Source organism: Schistocerca nitens, chromosome 8, assembly GCF_023898315.1.
Source record: "Schistocerca nitens isolate TAMUIC-IGC-003100 chromosome 8, iqSchNite1.1, whole genome shotgun sequence".
Lineage (NCBI taxonomy): Eukaryota > Metazoa > Arthropoda > Insecta > Orthoptera > Acrididae > Schistocerca > Schistocerca nitens.
In genome coordinates, this window is record NC_064621.1 from 90,678,000 (window position 1) to 90,698,570 (window position 20,571).

Consider the following 20,571-nt stretch of genomic DNA (forward strand, 5'->3'; position numbering starts at 1 on the left):
CGTCTCACATAGGATCATGTGGTTTGGATTGCCTTTCTTAACGTGTATGATACATTGTTCTGGGCCGGCTTTATTTTACAGGCACTGTATGTAAGTGGTGTTAAGAGTAACTGACATTCAGGTAAGCTAATACTATAGTACAGTACATTTTCTTTGAGATGCGTCGTAAATTTGCACATGGCCAGCTCAGCATGGTAGTCATCTGGTTGATGGTCATTTTCAGTGATCATTCATCTGTCGCAGCAGAGCGTAGTATGAGTACGACGCATTGACGAGCTGCAAAGAAAAAGAATTAAATTACGATTAGCTGTTAGAAATGGGTGTAACACATGCTACAACTATTATTAACATATAAAACGGAAGTTTGTCGACCTCTGTAATCTGTAGAATGCAGTCATTGTGCCACTACTGAGTATTACCAACATCTACTGCTCTGTCGTCATTCATGGTTACTTACATTTCTCGACTCTGAGCAGTTGGCCGATTCAGAAACAGATATTTTGCATCTATATACAGGGTGTTACAAAAGGTACGGCCAAACTTTCAGGAAACATTCCTCACACACAAATAAAGAAAAGAAGTTATGTGGACATGTATCCCGAAACGCTTAATTTCCATGTTAGAGCTCATTTTAGTTTCGTTCTTGCACCTACGCTCAATGGAGCACGTTATCACGATTTCATACGGGACACTCTACCTGTGCTGCTAGAACATGTGCCTTTACAAGTACGACACAACATGTGGTTCATGCACGATGGAGCTCCTGCACATTTCGTACGCATCTCAACAACAGATTCGGTGACCGATGGATTGGTAGAGGCGGACCAATTCCATGGCCTCCACGCTCTCCTGACCTTAACCCTCTTTACTTTCATTTATGGGGGCATTTCAAAGCTCTTGTCTACGCAACACCGGTACCAAATGTAGAGACTCTTCGTGCTCGTATTGTGGACGGCTGTGATACAATACCCCATTCTCCAAGGCTGTATCAGCGCATTGGGGATTCCATGCGACTGTGGGTGGATGCATGTATCTTTGCTAACGGAGGACATTTTGAACATTTCCTGTAACAAAGTGTTTGAAGTCACGCTGGTACGTTCTGTTGCTGTGTGTTTCCATTCCATGATTAATGTCATTTGAAGAGAAGTAATAAATTGAGCTCTAACATGGAAAGTAAGCGTTTCCGGACACATGTCCACATAACATATTTTCTTTCTTTGTGTGTGAGGAATGTTTCCTGAAAGTTTGGCCGTACCTTTTTGTAACACCCTGTATAGAGCACATAACGCAGGCTCACTGAAATAATTTAGCGAACAAATGCTACATGCTGAAAAAAATATAAGGTGTACAAGACGATACACTTGTATACATATTACATTTTACTAATGTACTTTATTGTAAATGCTCTGTACATCTTATCCGTATGACCAAAGAATAGAAACTTCTGTGAAGTAACCGCAGTTACCATCGTCTAAACCTTCGTATGGTTTCCAGGTATGCGTAGTCCTATCTCCTACCTAGATGCAATGGATTCAATCAGATCACCAGCAATCAAATGTTTAAATGTTTGTGAATTCCTAAGGGACCAAACTGCTGAGGTCATCGGTCGCTAGACTTACACATTACTTAAACTATTTTAAACTAACTTGATGCTAAGGACAACACACACACCCACGCCCGAGGGACGACTCGAACCTCCGGCGGGAGGGGCCGCGCGGACCGTGACATGACGCCTAAACCACGCGGCCACTCCGCGCGGCCAGTAATCAAGAAGAGGAGTCTCCAGCTGCAGATTTCTCATTACAGTTAGTCGCCTAGCTGCGATGTGTCTTATAAACAAATCTGAGGCTTTTTTTGGTAGGACAGGTAAATCATATCTTAAGACAAATATCCTCACTTCGTAATGTGTGAGTAACTATTGAGGCTCTATATGTACCTGACGAAGAGCATCGGTCCTATATGCTCCATCCGTTTAAGAATTATGGCACTTACCAGTTCAGATAGTTGGATACTATTATGTAATAGGGTTATTCCGAAAAAACAATTATTTATTTTCTGCGTATTCCACGGGTAACGCGGGCGAAAATTTCTTTCCCGAAAGGCCTTGATGTACGGTAGTTCAAAAATAAACTACGGCGCTATGTCTTTTACTTTAGTCACCCCTCACTTCCATCAAGTTTCATCGACCAACTCAGTGTTATGTATTTAAGCAGCAGTGATAGTGGTGCATAATGCGGTGGTGGAGAGGGGGGGGGGGGTGCCCACAGGAACATGACATCGTTCTTATATCCGGATTTCGAAATTTGATTTCTGTTTGAAGGTGCAACACTGGTTCTCAGATTACATTTAGAGAGACTGCGGAGTCCTGCCTGTGCATGCTAAACGTCTAAACCACGATACAACAATTTGACAATGCATAAAATGAACGACGAATTAACGAGAGTTTCAAAGAACTGTGGCTTTCTGACGATAGGGGAAATTAAAGTCCTTAAAGGGCAGAAGATATTTCAAGCATCTACCTTCAGCATCTAAAACGATTACTAATTGGTCGAGATAAGCCTACAGAAAATATAAGCGGTGGAAATGTTACGCTTCCAATCGAAGTAGAAGGATTCCATACAGGTTTATCATCAGCTAACGACATCTAGGCATTTCAGCTTGAACGTAGCACTCTCGCATTATACAACTTGTTTCATTGGATGGCGGAAAGCATTTGATTCAGTACAGCTTTCAGTAATGTGAATCAGAAGTGCTGAAGCCCTACAAGTGACAACCAATTTACCACAAAATCGTGAAGTTCGTAATTTGGCGAAGGGTAGGCAGTATAATTAAATTTCTGTGCCCATAAATCCAGACATTTAGATTTATCCATTTAACTACACTGTCCAGTCACAAAACGTGACCACCTCCAATTTTCCACATCAGAGTGCCATAACCACTCACAGCACTAGCAGTGGAGGGTATATAAAGCATGATAGGGGGACACAGTACTTGTCGTAATACGTAAACTGAGCGATTTGTCTGCCGTCCAGGAGGGCAGGAACATTAGCTTTAGAAGCATTTCCGAAACAGCTAAGTTAGTTAACTATCAGGCTACGTTAAAGTATACCGTGAATGCCAAAATGGAATTATCCCAAACCGGCGCCAAAGAACTGTAGTGCTCCATGGACCATTGATGACTGTGGCGAACTACGGCTGCGATAATATGTACTGGCGAATAGACGTGTAACTCTTGAGCAACGATCAGCTCAGATGAACAAGAGGGCTAACAACAGTATCTACTCAACAATCGTTCAGCAAACGCAGCAGCGTATGGGGATCTGCGGCTAGTGCGTGGTTCATGAACCCATGCTGACTGCTGTTCTGCGACGACGATAGTTGGAATCTGCACGGCAGTAACGCTACTGGGCGTCCAATAACTGGCTTCAGGTGACTTTGCAGGTAAATTACATTTTATTCTCCATCGGACTGGTGAACGTTGGCGTACGCGGCGTGAAATGTCTGAAAGCAAACAGCCTGCAAGGAAAGAGCGTTGTAGTCTAGAGAGCCTTCCTGGCAGATTAAAATTGTGTGTCTGACCGAGACTCGCACTGGGCACCTTCCCCTTTCGCGGGCAAGTGCTCTACCATCTGAGCTACCCAAGCACGACTCAAGACCAGTCATCACAGCTTTATTTCTGCCAGTACCTCGACTCCTACCTTCCAAAACTTACAGAAGCTCTCCTACAAACCTTGCAGAACTAGCGCTCCTGAAAGAAAGGATATTGCGGAGACATGGCTTAGCCACAGTCTGGAGGATGTTTCCAGAGTGAGATTTTCAGTCTGCAGCTGAGTGTGCGCTGATATGAAACTTCCTGGGAGATTAAAACTGTGTGCCGGACCGAGACTCGAAATCGGGACCTTTGCCTTTCGCGGGCAAGTGCTCTACCATCTGAGCTACCCAAGCACGACTCAAGACCCGTCATCACAGCTTTATTTCGCCAGTACCTCGTCTCCTACCTTCCAGACTCTCTTGTGAACTTTGCAGAACTATCACTCCTGAATGAAATGGTATTGCGGAGACATGGCTTAGCCACAGCCTGGGGGATGTTTCCAGAATGAGATTTTCACTCTGCAGCGGAGAATGCGCTGATATGAAACTTCCTGGCAGATTGAAACTGTGTGCCGGACCGAGACTCGAACTTTCGCCTGAGCTACCCAAGAACGACTCACGCCCCATCAAACCTTTATTTCTGCCAGTACCTCGTCTTCTACCTTCCAAACCTTACAGAAGCTCTCCTACGAACCTTGCAGAACTAGCACTCCTGAAAGAAAGGATACTGCGGAGACATGGCTTAGTCACAGCCTGAGGGACGTTTCCAGAGTGAGATTTTCACTCTGCAGCGGAGTGTGCGCTGATATGAAACTTCCTGGCAGATTAAAACTGTGTGCCGAGCCGAGAATCGAACTCGGGGCCTTTGCATTTCGCGGGCAAGTGCTCTACCATCTGAGCTACCCAAGCACGACTCACGCCCCGTCATCACATATCAGAGCACACTCCGCTGCAGAGTGAAAATCTCGTTCTAGTCTAGAGAATGTTTTCGTGGCATTCCATGGGTGATATCGTCTTTCTGGTATGCACAGTGGACAAGTGTGACTATGCATTTCCACCCCTACTTGCAGTCTGCTTGTCCTCAGGACTATGGTATCAGCCTACAGCACAATGCAAAGTGTCACACAGCTCGCAGTGTGCGTGGGTGGTTCGAGGTGCACTAGAATGAGTTTACCGTACTCTTCTGGCCACCAAATTCCTCGGATTTTAAATCAACCGAGAATCTGTGGGACCGCCTCGATCAGACTGTTCGCCCAATGGATCCACTACAAAGAAACCTAGCGCAAAAATGTTCAGACCATATAAGAAGAATTATCTTCTGCTTGACATGGAGACTGCCTTACTGCAGGATGTTGCTTGCTTGAGAATGACAGGTTGGTTACTTGAACAGTTTCACTATTGTCCAGATAAACGTCTATTTCGTCTCCAGTAACATTCAACTCCAAAACTTCTTTTCTTAATAGGAAAGACAAAACAAATTCTGTCTGTATTCAGTGCTAAAAATTGACTGGTTATTTGTTTTGGCGATTGTGCTAACAGCGCGACCGAAGCCTTTGATCTGCTGCTCTCCTACCCAACTTTCCTAGCTTCAGACAGGCACCACTCCTCATCTCCTTAAAACTCTTGAACCTCCTGGGGGTGTGGGGACAGATGTGTAAAATTAAGTAATTCTGAACAGATCTACCTATAATGCTATTGGCGAGTTCGTCCATGTTTTGTCTTCTCATACGTATTCGGCGGATATTCCGCCAAGGGGTGAACAATGTGTTAACTCAACGGCCAATGTCTGCGTCTAGTAAGACATCGAGAGGATAACTGCAAGTTGGTTGGATTTGAGTATGTTTCTACCACCCTTCAACCCTTCTGACACTAGGCTGGCACATGATTGGTCCAGAAGACTCGCGGCTACCATCAAACATGCGTGTTCGCTGAACTCTAAGACCTGTTTTCTGGATGTCGTGAACTGTCCCGATTGGTCTGGAATTGGATATACATCTTAATTTCCTTTTCTTCTTTGTCTCTGGTCATTTTCTCCTACCTCTCTCTTTGTCCATCTCCTCCTCCACCATCCCTCTCCATCCCATTGATCAGTAACCAACTTGTTTACACGAGAGAATGTCACTGCCTACAACACAGGATAGTAATGTCATGAGCGGATCGTATGGTTATCTTTTCGCTATGTTACAAAATACGGATTCTGAATTTTCTTTCCATTGCCACTTTGACGCACACATTGAACAGCAGAACAGAAAGACTGCATCACTGCCTTGCAGTTTAATCCGAACACTATTCGCTTCGACATCCATTCCCTTTGCTCGTTGTTGGTCCTTGTATGTACCGTACTTATCTATGGCTTGCCTCGATTTTTCCTTTCATACATTTGGAATTTTACTGTGTCGTCAAATCAAGAATCTAAAACAGAATCCCGCAGGAGCGTTATTACTACGGGAGCCATCCTAACATTTATTATACAACTAATCTGGTATGGTATCACAACATATTATAAAATAACTGTTACAAAATAAAACCCAAAAAAATGGCTCTGAGCACTATGGGACTTACCAGCTGAGGTCATCAGTCCCCTAGAACTTAGAACTACTTAAACCTAACTAACCTAAGGACATCACACACATCCATGCCTGAGGCAGGATTCGAACCAGCGACCGTAGCGGTCACGCGGTTCCAGACTGAAGCGCGTAGAACCGCTCGGCCACTCCGGCTGGCAATAAAACCCATACTGGAAGCGATTTACCTCTTGGTATATAGACGTATTTTATTGCCTGGAGTCCATTACATTTCGTCCTGCTCCTCTACCGAGTATTCGTACGAAAGAGGTACCCTGTGTTCCAAAAATCCGTTCATAAAAACGGGATACTTTCGGATCTCATGCCACGGGTTTTACTGGCGGTACTGAGGTAGACTCAAGTGTTGTGGATAGCCCTCGGGCTGGAAACCATTTATACAGGGTGAGTCACCTAACGTTACCGCTGGATATATTTCGTAAACCACATCAAATACTGACGAACCGATTCCACAGACCGAACGTGAGGAGAGGGGCTAGTGTAATTGTTTATTACAAACCACACAAAAATGCACGGAAGTATGTTTTATAACACAAACTTACGTTTTTTTAAATGGAACCACGTTAGTTTTGTTAGCACATCTGAACATATAAACAAATACGTAATCAGTGCCGTTTGTTGCATTGTAAAATGTTAATTACATCCTGAGATATTGTAACCTAAAGTTGACGCTTGAAACCTCCGACGTTCAGTTGCGTGTTGTAACAAACACGGGCCACGGTCGGCGAGCAGCATCTGCAGGGACATGTTTACGATGACGACCGTGTTTACGAGTGTGGCTGTAGTGCACTGTTGTGGTTTGGTCTAGCTGTCGCAGTGTCCGCATGTAGCGCTTGCTGCTATTGTTATTCTGCATTCGTCTCCGCACGCAGACCAACTGTAGTATACCGTGTTACCAGACGTCTGTGATAGTGTAGTGTTGTAGGAACTATGGCCATGGTGTATTCGAACTCTGAAAAGGCGGAGATGATATCCATCTATGGCGAGTGTCGACGAAATGCAGCTGAAGCCTGGAGGGTGTATGCAGAACGGTACCCGGACAGAGGGCATCCAACGTGCCGCACATTGCAAAACATCTACCGCCAACTGTATGCAACAGGTCGTAGCACGCAAACGGGTCCGAAACAGGCCAGTCACAGGAGAAGCGGGTGCAGTTGGTGTGTTAGCTGCTGTTGCCGTGAACTCACACATGAGTACACGGGGCATTGCGAGAGCCGGTGGACTGAGTCAAAGTAGTGTCATGCGCATACTGCATCGTCACCGCTTTCACCCGTTTCATGTGTCGCTACATCAGCAATTACATGGTGATGACTTTAATCATCGAGTGCAATTCTGTCAATGGGCATTAACAGAGAATGCGTTGCAGTTCTACCTGTTTACCGATGAAGCGGGTTTCACAAACCACGGGGCAGTGAATCTACGGAACATGCATTACTGGTCTGTGGACAATCCTCGCTGGCTCAGACAGGTAGAGCGACAGCGACCGTGGACTGTAAATGTATGGTGCGGAATCATTGGCGACCACCTCATTGGTCCTCACTTCATTGCAGGGGCCCAAACAGCTGCCAACGTTGCTCGAAAATGTCCCACTGGAAACGCGTCGACGTATGTTTTATCAGCATAATGGTGCACCTGCACACTTCGCAGTTAACACAAGGCGGACCCTTGACAGGATGTTCGACGGGCGTTTCATAGGACGTGGAGGACGCATAAATTGGCCAGCCCGTTCTCCTGATCTTACACCTCTGGACTTCTTTCTGTGGGGTACGTTAAAGGAGAATGTGTACCGTGATGTGCCTACAACCCCAGAGGATATGAAACAACGTATTGTGGCAGCCTGCGGCGACATTACACCAGATCTACAGCGGCGTGTGCGACATTCATTACGCCAAAGATTGCAAATGTGTGCAGCAAATGATGGCCACCATATTGAACATCTATTGGCCTGACATGTCGGGACACACTCTATTCCACTCCGTAATTATAAACGGAAATCACGTGTGTACGTGTACCTCACCCCTCACGGTAATGTACATGTGCGTCAGTGAAAAAGACCAATAAAAAGGTGTTAGCATGTGGACGTAATGTGCTGTTCCAGTCTCTTCTGTACCTAACGTCCATCACCGTTCCCTTTGGATCCCTACGTAATTCGGTGCTCTCCGATACACACTATCGAACAGCGGAGGAGTGGTACTCAAGCGTCAACTTTAGGTTACAATATCTCCGGATGTAATTAACATTTTACAATGCAACAAACGGCACACATTACGTATTTGTTTATATGTTCAGATGTGCTAACAAAACTAACGGGGGTTCCATTTAAAAAAACGTAGGCTTGTGTTAAAAAACATACTTCCGTGAATTTTTTAATGGTTTGTATTAACCAATTACACTAGCCCCTCTCCTCACGTTCGGTCTGTGGAATCGATTCGTCAGTTTTGATGTGGTTTACGAAATATATCCAGCGGTAATGTTTGGTGACTCACCCTATATACCCAACAGAACGATCTTCCTACTGTACTTACATCACAAGGTCAAATTTCGAACATTACATGGTTCCCCCAGCTTAGATAAATGGAGCAAATCTGCTGGTTCTTTTTGGATTATATGTGATCTATGGTGCGCCTGAAGGAAGTTATGGGGCACCATTTATTTCTTGATAGTTCCCGCGAAAAACCGGTTTTCGAGTAGCAAATCTGATCACAGATTCCGAGATCATTATGCAAAGCGAATGGTCGACATTTTTAGTATACAGGTTATCCCATTTATTTTGCTCACTCAAAAGAACTTTTTTTTTCAGATGCATTGGGTAGTGCGTGCTGAAGGTATATGCTTCATGTATCCCCACAGATGTAGTGGTTAATTTTCTTACATGCTACCATGTACATTTTATTCAGGAATATACTCACCTTCCCCAAAATATGTTCACAAATGTATCACACTGTACCATTTTACACGAAACTAGTATGTATGTCAAATGATAAATAATACACATCTCTGATTTAAATACATTTCAGAGCAGTTCATTAACTACATCATTTAACCACTTCAAGGCACGTTTCATCGTTTTACAAATTACCAGTAAACATTGAAAGCAACTGTACTGGATCATGTTATTGTATTGTACTGTATTACGGTACTTACAACAATGCAGAAGGAACATGGCTTTTTCTGGTACGTTTTACTGTAATTCTACCACTACATCAAAAACAGAGCGCTTACTTCACACGCTCAAACTGTGACTATTGCCACTAATACATAGGGTCGCTCTATGGATGAAGGACGCCCTACATCGTGCTACTACGTCCTCTGTGACGGCTGTACAAGCATCAGTAATGCATTGCTGCAAGTCCTCTGGTGTTGGAAAATTTTGGCAGACAGTATCCTTGAATACTCCCCACAGAAAAAAATTCTGCGTCGTAATGTGTGGAGATAACTCAGACCAACTAACTAGCCTACCACGCGCAGTCCATCTACCAGGGTATTTACGATCCAAAATTCGTCGTGCTCGTAAGGCGTTGATACCGCATGACCATTCTCTGATCCATAGGTACAGCGTCCAATAGAAGACGGATTGCATTTTGGTTGCCATTTACGTTGCTCTGCCTGTCGGAGCCATCGTAGATTGTTGAGAACGCATACTTCTTATGTTGATGTTTCCTTTATTGGATACTGACGCCCCGTCTGTATAAAGAACATCCGAGAAGAAATTAGGGTTAGTCGAAAGTTGTTGCTGAGTTCACTAACAAAATTGAACCCTATTGCTGAAGTATTTTCCATCAAGTTCTTGTTGTCAATTAATATGCCAAGGATGTAATTTATGAATTTGCAGAATGCAATGCGTACTTGTTTTCGAGACACCAACTTCACGTCAAATTCCTCATGTGCTGAATTGACATTTCGCGCCAACGGCAGCAAGCAGAGCGACCTCAGCAGCCTCATCTGTGTGTTCTACGACGGTTTCGAAGTATTGTATTTAGACTTCCCGTTTCACTTAGACGAGAAATTGGACGACCAAACATCCAGATAGAAGGTGATGACTTTTCAGGGAAACGTCGGCTGTACAGTAGTTGTACCAGAACATAATTTGCCAGTCTACAGCAAATTACAACACAGGTATGCACAATATAGTAAAAGACAGACATAATAACATGATAATCTTAATGTTCTCTAACATTACTGATTATGAAAATGCATGTTACAAAATCATTTCCTCTCAACATACATCCTCCGTAGATCAGCAGCATTTATATCTGATCGTCATGCGTGTACATCATACACATTTACCCAAAGAAAAGAACTGTATTCACAATGTGTACTACCGCCATGCAGTTACTAGGTTACTCTGAGGCACAATTATACTGGTATGCACTGTACTGAACGCTAAATCAACAACAAATGAGGTTCAGTTAAAAAAGTTAACCTGTAACCCGCATCTCCTACATCTTTGGGTATACGTAAAACCTACATCCTCAGAAAGAACTACCCAATGATCTTGAAAAACATTCATTGAAATGATTTTTCATTTAACTCATCAGAATACAATTATTTTCTGTAAACAAGATAAATGTGACATCCTGTATATTCCCAGGATCACGATCTCTAAACAGTTTGAAACTTTTCTTGAGATCTGTATCCGTTTCTAGTTACAGAGATTCAATGTAATCCTACTTTTACACGTAAAATTTGCACGTACTATCTGGTGAGGTGAAAACGAAGCTTATAAAGTCGAGTAGCACGGAGACATATGGTCTGAAATGGATCTACTATCATCAGAAGGGTTCTGGGAACCCTGTGTCGTCATACTGACGCACAATCAAAATTTTTTTGCACTTAGAAATTAATCTGCATAATTTCAATTCCACATAAGGAAACCATCAAAATTTTACTGACCGATGAAGCTCTTTTAATGTGAGTGGTTTTCCCCGCTGTGACAGTGAAAACAAGGGGATCAGGATAAAAATTATTCTATTAGAGTACAAAAAAGGCGAATATACTCCTGCCTTAGAACGCACTTAGTGAAAACTAAGGTACCAGCTGCCTTCATTCTACATTCCTCCGCACCGGTAAAAATTTTACCCTAAATTTTGGCATGAAAAATATTTGCACTTCTTTAAGCTGAGGCAGAAGGAGACGATGAACGTGCAAAAGAGACGAAAAAGTAATAAATACCGGAAGATATTAGACACTGATTGTGATAAATAAAGAGCGAAGGTACATTGACAGTGTGAGAGAAAGAGAGTTTTTACCCTATACGGCTCCATCTATTACCATGAAAGTTATTCCGTCACATCTTAACAGATGTCCTCCCATCGTGTCTCTTCTTTTCGTCAATGTTTTCCATATATTACTTTACTCTCTGATTCTCCGGAGAGTCTCCTCATTCGTTTTCTTATCAGTCCACCTAATTCTCAATATTCTTCTCTAGCACCACATCTCAAATGGTTCAAATGGCTCTGAGCACTATGGGACTTAACATCCGTGGTCATCAGTCCCTTAGAACTACTTAAACCTAACTAACCTAAGGACATCACACACATCCATGCCCGAGGCAGGATTCGAACCTGCGACCGTAGCGGTCACGCGGTTCCAGACGGAAGCGCCTAGAACCACACGGCCACACCGGCCGGCACATCTCAAATGCTTCGATACTCTTCTGGTCCGGTTTTCCCACAGTCTATGTTTCACTACCATATAATTCTATATGGTACACACGTACATTCTCGTAAGGTTTTTCCTCAAATAAAGCCCACTATCTGGTGCTAGGAGACTTCTCTTGGCAAGGAATGCTCTTTTTGTCAATGCTAATCTGCTTTTTATGTCCTCCTTGCTCCGTCTATATTGGGTTGCCTACGTTGCAGAGTTCCTTAACTTCACCTACGTCGTGATCGCTAATCCTGATGTTAAGCATCTCGCTGTTATCATTTCTGTTACTTCTCATTACTCATTATGCAGTCTTTACACTGCTCATTTCATTCCGTATCCTGTAGTACTTATTGACTTTTGCTAATGGCAGCAATGTCATCAGCGAATCTTATCATTCATATCCTTTCACCTTCAATTTTAGTACCGCTCTTGCATCTTTCTTATGTTTCCATAATTGATTCTTCGATGCATAGATAGAGCAGTGGTGGCGAAATACTACATCCATGCCTTACAGCAATCTTAATCCGAACACTTTGGTCTGGTCTTCCATTCCTATTGTTCCCTCTTGCCTCAAGAACATACTGCGTATTACCCGTCCTCTCTACAGCTTACGCTTATCTTTGTGAGAATTTCGAACATCTTTCACCATTTTACATTGTCAATCGCTTTTTCCAACTAAACAGATCCTCTCTGGTGCATTTACCTTTCCTAAAGCCGAGCTTATCGTCATCTAATACATCCTCAATTTTCTTTTCGATTCGTCTGTATATTATTCTTGTCCGCAATTTGGATGTATGAGCTGTTAAACTGATTGAGATATAATTCTCGCACTTGTCGGCTCTTGCAATATTCGGAATCGTGTGTATGATATTTTTACGAAAGTCTGATAGTGTATCGCCAGCCTCATACATTCTACACACCAAGTTAAATAGCCACTTTGTTGGCACTTCCCCAATGACTTCAGAAATTCTAATGGAATGTTATGTATCCCTTCTCATTCATTCGATCTTCAGTTTTCCAAAGCTCTTCTAAATTCTGTTTCTAATAGTGGCTCTCCCATCTCTTCTATATCGACTCCCGTTTCTTCTTCTATACATCAGACAAGTCTTCCTCCTCACAGAGGCATTCAGTGTACTCTTTCCACTTATCAGCTCTCTCCTCTGCACTTAACAGTGGAATTCCCGTTGCACTCTTAATGTTACTGCCCTTGCTTTAAATGTCACCGAAGGTTGTTTTGACTTTTCGGTACACTGAGTCTGTCCTTGCGACAATCATATATTTTCTGATTTCTTCACATTTATCATGCTGCCATTTCGCCTTAGCTTCCTTGCCGTCCCTATTTCTTTCATTACTAAGTGATTTGTATTTCCGTATTGCTGAATTTCTCTGAACATTTTTGTATTTTTTTCTTTCGTCTGTCAACTGCAGTATTTGAATCGTTAGCCATGTTTCCTTCGCAGTTACCATCTTTGTACCTATGTTTCACTTTCCAACTTCTGTGTTTGCCCTTGACTAAGGAATGACGAGATACGTTTGAAGTTCTCTAACGCTATAGATACAGCAATAAGGAATAGCGCAGTAGGCAGTACAGTTGAAGAGGAATGGACATCTCTAAAAAGGGCCATCACAGAAGTTGGGAAGGAAAACATAGGTACAAAGAAGGTAGCTGCGAAGAAACAATGGGTAAAAGAAGATATACTTCAGTTGATTGATGAAAGGAGAAAGTACAAACATGTTCCGGGAAAATCAAGAATACAGAAATACATGTCGCTGAGGAATGAAATAAATAGTAAGTGCAGGGAAGCTAAGACGAAATGGCTGCAGGAAAAATGTGAAGACATCGAAAAAGATATGATTGTCTGAAGGACAGACTCAGCATACAGGAAAGTCAAAACAACCTTTGGTGGCATTAAAAGTAACGGTGGTAACATTACAACAGGAATTCCACTGTTAAATGCAGAGGAGAGAGCAGATAGGTGGAAAGAATACATTGAAAGCCTCTATGAGGGTGAAGATTTGTCAGAGGTGATAGAAGAAGAAACAGGAGTCGATTTAGAAGAGATAGGGGATCCAGTATTAGAATCAGAATTTAAAAGAGCTTTGGAAGACTTACGGTCAAATAAGGCAGAAGGGATAGATAACATTCCATCAGAATTTCTAAAATCATTGGGGGAAGTGGCAACAAAACGACTATTCACGTTGGTGTGTAGAATATATGAGTCTGGCGATATACCATCTGACTTTCGGAAAAGCATCATCCACACAATTCCGAACACGGCAAGAGCTGACAAGTGCGAGAATTATCGCACAATCATCTTTACAGCTTATGCATCGAAGCTGTTCACAAGAATAATATACAGAAGAATGGAAAAGAAAATTGAGAATGCGCTAGGTGACGATCAGTTTGGCTTTAGGAAAAGCAATTCTGACGTTACGGCTAATAATGGAAGCAAGGCTAAAGAAAAATCGAGACACTTTCATAGGATTTGTCGACCTGGAAAAAGCGTTCGACAATATAAAATGGTGCAAGCTGTTCGAGATTCTGAAAAAAGTAGGGGTAAGCTGTAGGGAGAGACGGGTCATATACAATATGTACAACAACCAAGAGGGAATAATAAGAGTGGACGATCAAGAACGAAGTACTAGTATTAAGAAGGGTGTAAGACAAGACTGTAGCCTTTCGCCCCTACTCTTCAATCTTTACATCGAGGAAGCAATGATGGAAATAAAAGAAAGGTACAGGAGTGGAATTAAAATATAAGGTGAAAGGATATCAATGATACGATTCGCTGATTACATTGCTATCCTGAGTGAAAGTGAAGAAGAATTAAATGATCTGCTGAACGGAATGAACAGTCTAATGAGTACACAGTATGGTTTGAGAGTAAATCGGAGAAAGACGAAGGTAATGAGAAGTAGTAGAAATGAGAACAGCGAGAAACTTAACATCAGGATTGATGGTCACGAAGTCAATGAAGTTAAGGAATTCTGCTACCTAGGCAGTAAAATAACCAATGACGGACGGAGCAAGGAGGACATCAAAAGCAGACTCGCTATGGCAAAAAAGGCATTTCTGAACAAGAGAAGTCTACTAATATCAAATACCGGCCTTAATTTGAGGAAGAAATTTCTGAGGATGTGCGTCTGGAGTACAGCATTGTATGGTAGTGAAACATGGACTGTGGGAAAACCGGAACAGAAGAGAATCGAAGCATTTGAGATGAGGTGCTATAGACGAATGTTGAAAATTAGGTGGACTGATAAGGTAAGGAATGAGGAGTTTCTACGCAGAATCGGAGAGGAAAGGAATATGAGGAAAACACTGATAAGGAGATGGGACAGGATGATAGGACACCTGCTAAGACATGAGGGAATGACTTCCATGGTACTAGAGGGAGCTGTAGAGGGCAAAAACTGTAGAGGAAGACAGAGATTGGAATACGTCAAGCAACTAATTGAGGACGTAGGTTGCAAGTGCTACTCTGAGATGAAGAGGTTAGCACAGGAAAGGAATTCGTGGCGGGCCGCATCAAACCAGTCAGTAGACTGATGACCAAAAAAACAAAAAAAAAGACAATTTCTCATCAACTGAACTGCCTACTAAGCTATTCTTTACCGCAGTATCTATAGTCTCAGAGAACAACAAGCGTATCTTTTCACTCCTTACTACTTCCGTATCCTACTTCTTTGCACACGGTTCTTCCTGACTAGTCTCTTAACCTTCAGCCCACTCTTCATCACTACTAAATTGTGATCTTTGTCTACATCTGCTCCTGGGTATGCCTTACAATCCAATATCTGATTTCGGAATCTCTGCCTGATCATGATGTAATCTAACTAAAATGTTCACGTACCTGCCAGATTTTTCAAAGTATTCTTCCTCCTCTTGTGGTTCTAGAGCGGAGTGTTCGCTATTACTATTTATTTCAGATCTCAATTAGTCTTTCTGCTCCTTCATTCCTAGTAACAAGCCAATATTCTCCCGTAGTCGGTGCTCCTGCTCCTTCCCCTACAACCGCATACCAATCCCCCATGACTATTAGACTTTCATTTCCCTTTACGTACTGTTACCCGTTGAGTATCCTCATATATTTTCTCTTTCTTTTCATCCTCTGCTTGCGAGGACGTGTATATTGGAACTATAGTTGTTGATATTGGTTTGCTGTTCATTCAATTGAGAATAACCTTAACACTCAACTGTTCACAGTAACTGATTCTCTGCCGTACCGTTCAGTTCATAACAAATCCTACTGCCGTTACAACATTTTCTGCTGGTGTTGATATTATCCTATACTCATCTGACCAGAAATCCTTGTTCCCTTTGCATTTTCTTCACTGCCCCCCCCCTTTTATGTGGACTGGGCCTTGGTATTTCCCTTTTCAGGTTTTCTGGCTTCCCTATCGTAATCGAACCTCTGACATTCCAGGCCCCGACTAATACAACGTTATGCTTTCGCTGGTAATTCAATCTCTTCCTCAAGGTCACCTTCCCCTTGGCAGCCCCCTCCTGGAGATCCGAATGGAGGACTAGTCCAAAATCTTTTGCCTATGGAGAGATAATCATGAAACTTTTTCAGTTATAGGCCGCATGTCCCGTTGATACACATTGTACGTCTTTAATGCAGTGGTTTCCATTCTCTTCTGCATCCTCATGCCGTTTATCATTGCTGATTCTTCCGCCTTTAGGGGCAGTTTTCCCGCCTCAAGGACAAGTGAGGACCCAAAACCTCTGTCAGCTCCTGCACGTTCTTGACAAAGCTGTTGGCAGAATGAGGCTGTCTTCGCCGGCCGGAGTGGCCGAATGTTTCCAGGCGCTATAGTCTGAAACCGCGCGACCGCTACGGTCTCAGGTTCGCATCCTGCCTCGGGCATGGATGTGTGTGATGTCTTTAGGTTAGCTAGGTTTAAGTAGTTATAAGTTCTAGGGGACTGATGTTATGTTCCATAGTGCTCAGAGCCATTTGAACTCTTTTTTGAGGGTGTTTCCTTCAGTGAGAATTAAAGAAACACAAAGAGATAATGAAAATGTGTAGGGCTTAATGAATGAGGAAGAATGGAAAAGTGGAAGTGGATGTGCATGAGTGACTTTCAGCGATGGACTACTGCGTGTGAGCGAGATACAGTTAGGGGAGTTTGTGTAAGTAAGATCGGAGTTGCAGGTTAAAAAGAGCGCCAATGTGTTCGCGTGCCGTTTTTTTAGGGGTCGGGGGGGGGGGGGGGAGTTTTAAAAATGCTGAGGAAGGTAGAATGAGGCAGGTGGAAACCCACATTTGAGTAGGAGTCTTTTAAAACAGGGGAATATTAGCATTTTTAGTGCTGCAACAGGAGCAATTTTACGCTGGTGACATTATGTTAATCAATTATGGCAGACACTGATTATCTTAGTTTTCTGTGGCATAAGAAGTGGGAAATTTTATTACATTGGTTTCATGAGTTGGAGTGACTGGGGATAAGGTATTATCTTTTGTCACGCACAGTGTGTGCCGTTATCGGCAGTCATTGGGTCATGGTGTTTAGATTATTTGATCCCTCTCCATATCATGATTAATTTATGATCAACATATTTAGTTAATAGATCATAATCAAATGCTGCCTCACCAAAAGCCTCCCACGTTCCACCTGTAAAGGCACGGCATCTGTTTATCGTACAGCCTTTAAATGACGCCGTCGTTGTGAGTCTTCAAGCGCCTCGGAAGCTGTAGGAGACGCGTGACTCGCGCCGTCTAAAATGCTCTGTAGCTCTTAAGGCCGCCTGACGTTCTACATCCATGTTCCGGTTGACATGAGGTTGCTCTGAGGTTTGTTGCATTCGAGTAACTTTCTCAGCTTGAGATCTCTTAGAACCACGCGCTGAATCAGACTTACGTTTGCGAAGCTTTTAGCAATAATTTTAAATGGGGTTCTCCGGCTTACCACGCTGTTTTATTGTTGAACCTCCACCAAAACTCTCCAGCTATGTCAGGTGGTGTAGGAACTCATGTTGAAAACAACGCACACAGTGACATTGGGCACTGTCACGGAATAATCTATATAGGAGTCGCCGACCATCGCATGAGTGTCGTCTGCGTGCTTGTAGTATATTTAAAAAAAGTTAATGATACTCAAAAAGATGATACTTTGTAAAATAGCCTTTGTTAGTCGTCAGCGTTCAAGCTATGGCCGTACCAAATTTTATCAGAATAGGTTCAGCGGTTTAGTCGTGCAAGCTTAAGGGGCTCCGGAAAGGCTCAAAATCATGAAAAGTTCAATTTTTACTTTTTTGCGTTTTCTGAATCTGCAGACTATTACCTTTTAATAGATATATAATTTATTCAATTCCGAAGACTACAACTATTTTTAAATTTTTTTTGAGATGTGTTCTACATGGGCGTGACCCACTGTGGCGCTGTTAAACTGCTGTCAAATGGTGTTATTATTAACGTCCGTGTTCATCAGGTGCATTTTAGTGATGTGAGATAAAGTATGTGTTATGGCTAACCTGTGATGGTTCAATTTATATCGCTGGTGTGATTGTCGATTGTTTCATGTTTATTTACATGTTTCATTCGTAATTAATTCTGTTTCTTGAGTCTCTGTTTTGTTGAAGTATAGTAATGAGTAAAAGTAAAGTTATTAGAAATCCTCTGAAGGCTTTTAAGAAAAGGAGAAATGTTGGAAAGGCAAAGGTATGTGTTATTACTGTAAACAATAAAGACGATGAAAATCCCCAACATAGCTTGTGTCCCAAAGAAGAAGACAGTTGGTGTAAATATAACAAAGGATTGCTAACTGGTGAAGTGTACACTCATAAGCATAGTCTGCCTCATGCAATAATGGAGGTGATAAAACCTATTTTCAGAGACTTAGCAGCACCTGAACTGTTGAAAAAGTGTATTCACGGAAAAACTCAAAACCCCAATGAAAGTGTAAATAGTGTTATATGGTCGAGAATCCCCAAGACTGTATTTGTTGGAATAGAAACACTTCACTTTGGTGTGTATGATGCTGTTGCGACTTTCAATGATGGCAACATTGTAAGGTGCAAGGTATTTAGAAATATGGGAATGAAGATAGGTTCTAACATGGTACGAGCGATGCTTGCTTTAGACAAGGAACGCCTTCGGGCTGCAGACAGGGCTGTAAAGAGTCTAGAAATACAAGCAAGAGTAAACAGGAGGAGGAACAAGAGGAAGCTGGAGGAGGAGTTTGCAGAGGATGAAGATAATCCATCCTATGGACCTGGAATGCACTAAAAAGTTAATCCAATCTTTGTCGCTCGATTCCCAAAACTTTTATTTTCTCATACTAATTACATGTTTTCTAAGGATCTTCCAATCATATTTGTTTCAAACTTTCAGTAAATGTTACACAGTACCTTCTGCATAATTTAACACAGCCTTTTTCCAAAAAACTGTATATTTTTGAATATATAAATAAAAAATTGCAAAAAAAATGTTGTGAATTTTCATTACAATTGAAAAAAATCATCTTTAATAACTGAACTAAAATTTTGTAAAATCCCTATGTTAAGTTGTAGCCCATATTCCAATAAATAATCTGTAAAAATTTCAACTTCCTACCTCAAATACTTTGTAAGGAAAGATGTAATTTATAAGCGTTATTTTAACATTGCAAGTATAGGGCGTTCCGGAGCCCCTTAACGGACAGAGTTACTTTCGCATCTATAGTGTTAGTATACTTTTAAGTTGGTCAACGAAAGTTTATAACTGGCACTGGTGTCTCAAAACCTGAAAGTCTGCACATTATCGCCTGGCAGGTGAGGGGTTCTCACTCGAACGCTGAAACGCGCTGGTTCCGCTGGAGGGCGCGCTGCCTTACCCTGACGAAGGTGGTCCTGGAGATGGTGTAGAACTTGCCGGCCGTGAGCGAGAGCGGCCGCTGCGTGCGGCACATGACGATCAGCACGGCGCGTCGCAGCGACTGCGGGGCGCCCGGCCACCCGCAGGAGTAGGCCGACCGCGCCAGGCGCGCGCTCTGCAACACAGTGACGTCACAGCAGTGGTCTGACAACGACAGTACCAGCGGAAGAGAAAATTCCGAGTGAAATCTCTTACTCCTCTGACCTTCATAAAATACACTTTATAGCGGGGCTCTCAATAAACTATCGATATATCGATATTTATTCCACAAATATCGATAAGTACAAGCAATAAATATTCCCTGACATATCGATATCGAAACAGCAATATCGAGTGCCGATATTTTTATTTTATACTATCTTTTTTCGCTAATTTCGGTAAATATATGAAATGTTCTTTGGAAATTTCAGTGGAAAATAATTTTACTTTCACTGTGTGAAGGTGTCTTACTACTTTTTTAGCTTCCATTACGTCCACTCTTTCTCCTTGACTGTGTCAAGCTAGTGTAGGTGGCACAAGGGAGAAGTACGATTGCACTCGGAAGGGGAGGGGGGGAGGGGGCAGGTGGGCGGCAGTGTGAATGAAGTAAAAATATTTCCGATGTGGAGGAATTGCATTAAAATACCGTTTTTGCCGCAACTAGTGTACTATTTCTTCACATCGGCATTCTTCAAAAACAACTGGAGAGCAAGGTGACCGTAACCTAAATGACAAGACTGGTTTTTGCGGTGGGCGCAGACATGTGAGGGGAAATGCTGATGCAACCGGCAATCGGCGCTGCCGACAGAAACTGCAACGTTATCTTTAGCACACAATTTTGACACTACAACTGCTAGGTTCATGGCGCTTGCAAAAATGTAAAAGCCGGCTGGAGTGGCCGAGCGGTTAGAGGC

General features: G+C 42.6%; 1 protein-coding gene across 1 annotated transcript in view; it reads right to left on the bottom strand.

The window, feature by feature from the left end:
• Window positions 1–219: 219 nt before the first annotated feature.
• LOC126199415 (odorant receptor Or2-like) overlaps window positions 220–20,571 on the bottom strand; it is a 52,282-nt gene continuing 31,930 nt past the window's right edge. The window contains exons 4-5 of the mRNA XM_049936333.1: window positions 19,638–19,793; window positions 220–276 (exon numbers count right to left, since the gene is read on the bottom strand). Coding sequence (XP_049792290.1) covers window positions 220–276; window positions 19,638–19,793 — 213 coding nt within the window. The remainder of the gene's footprint in view (window positions 277–19,637; window positions 19,794–20,571) is intronic.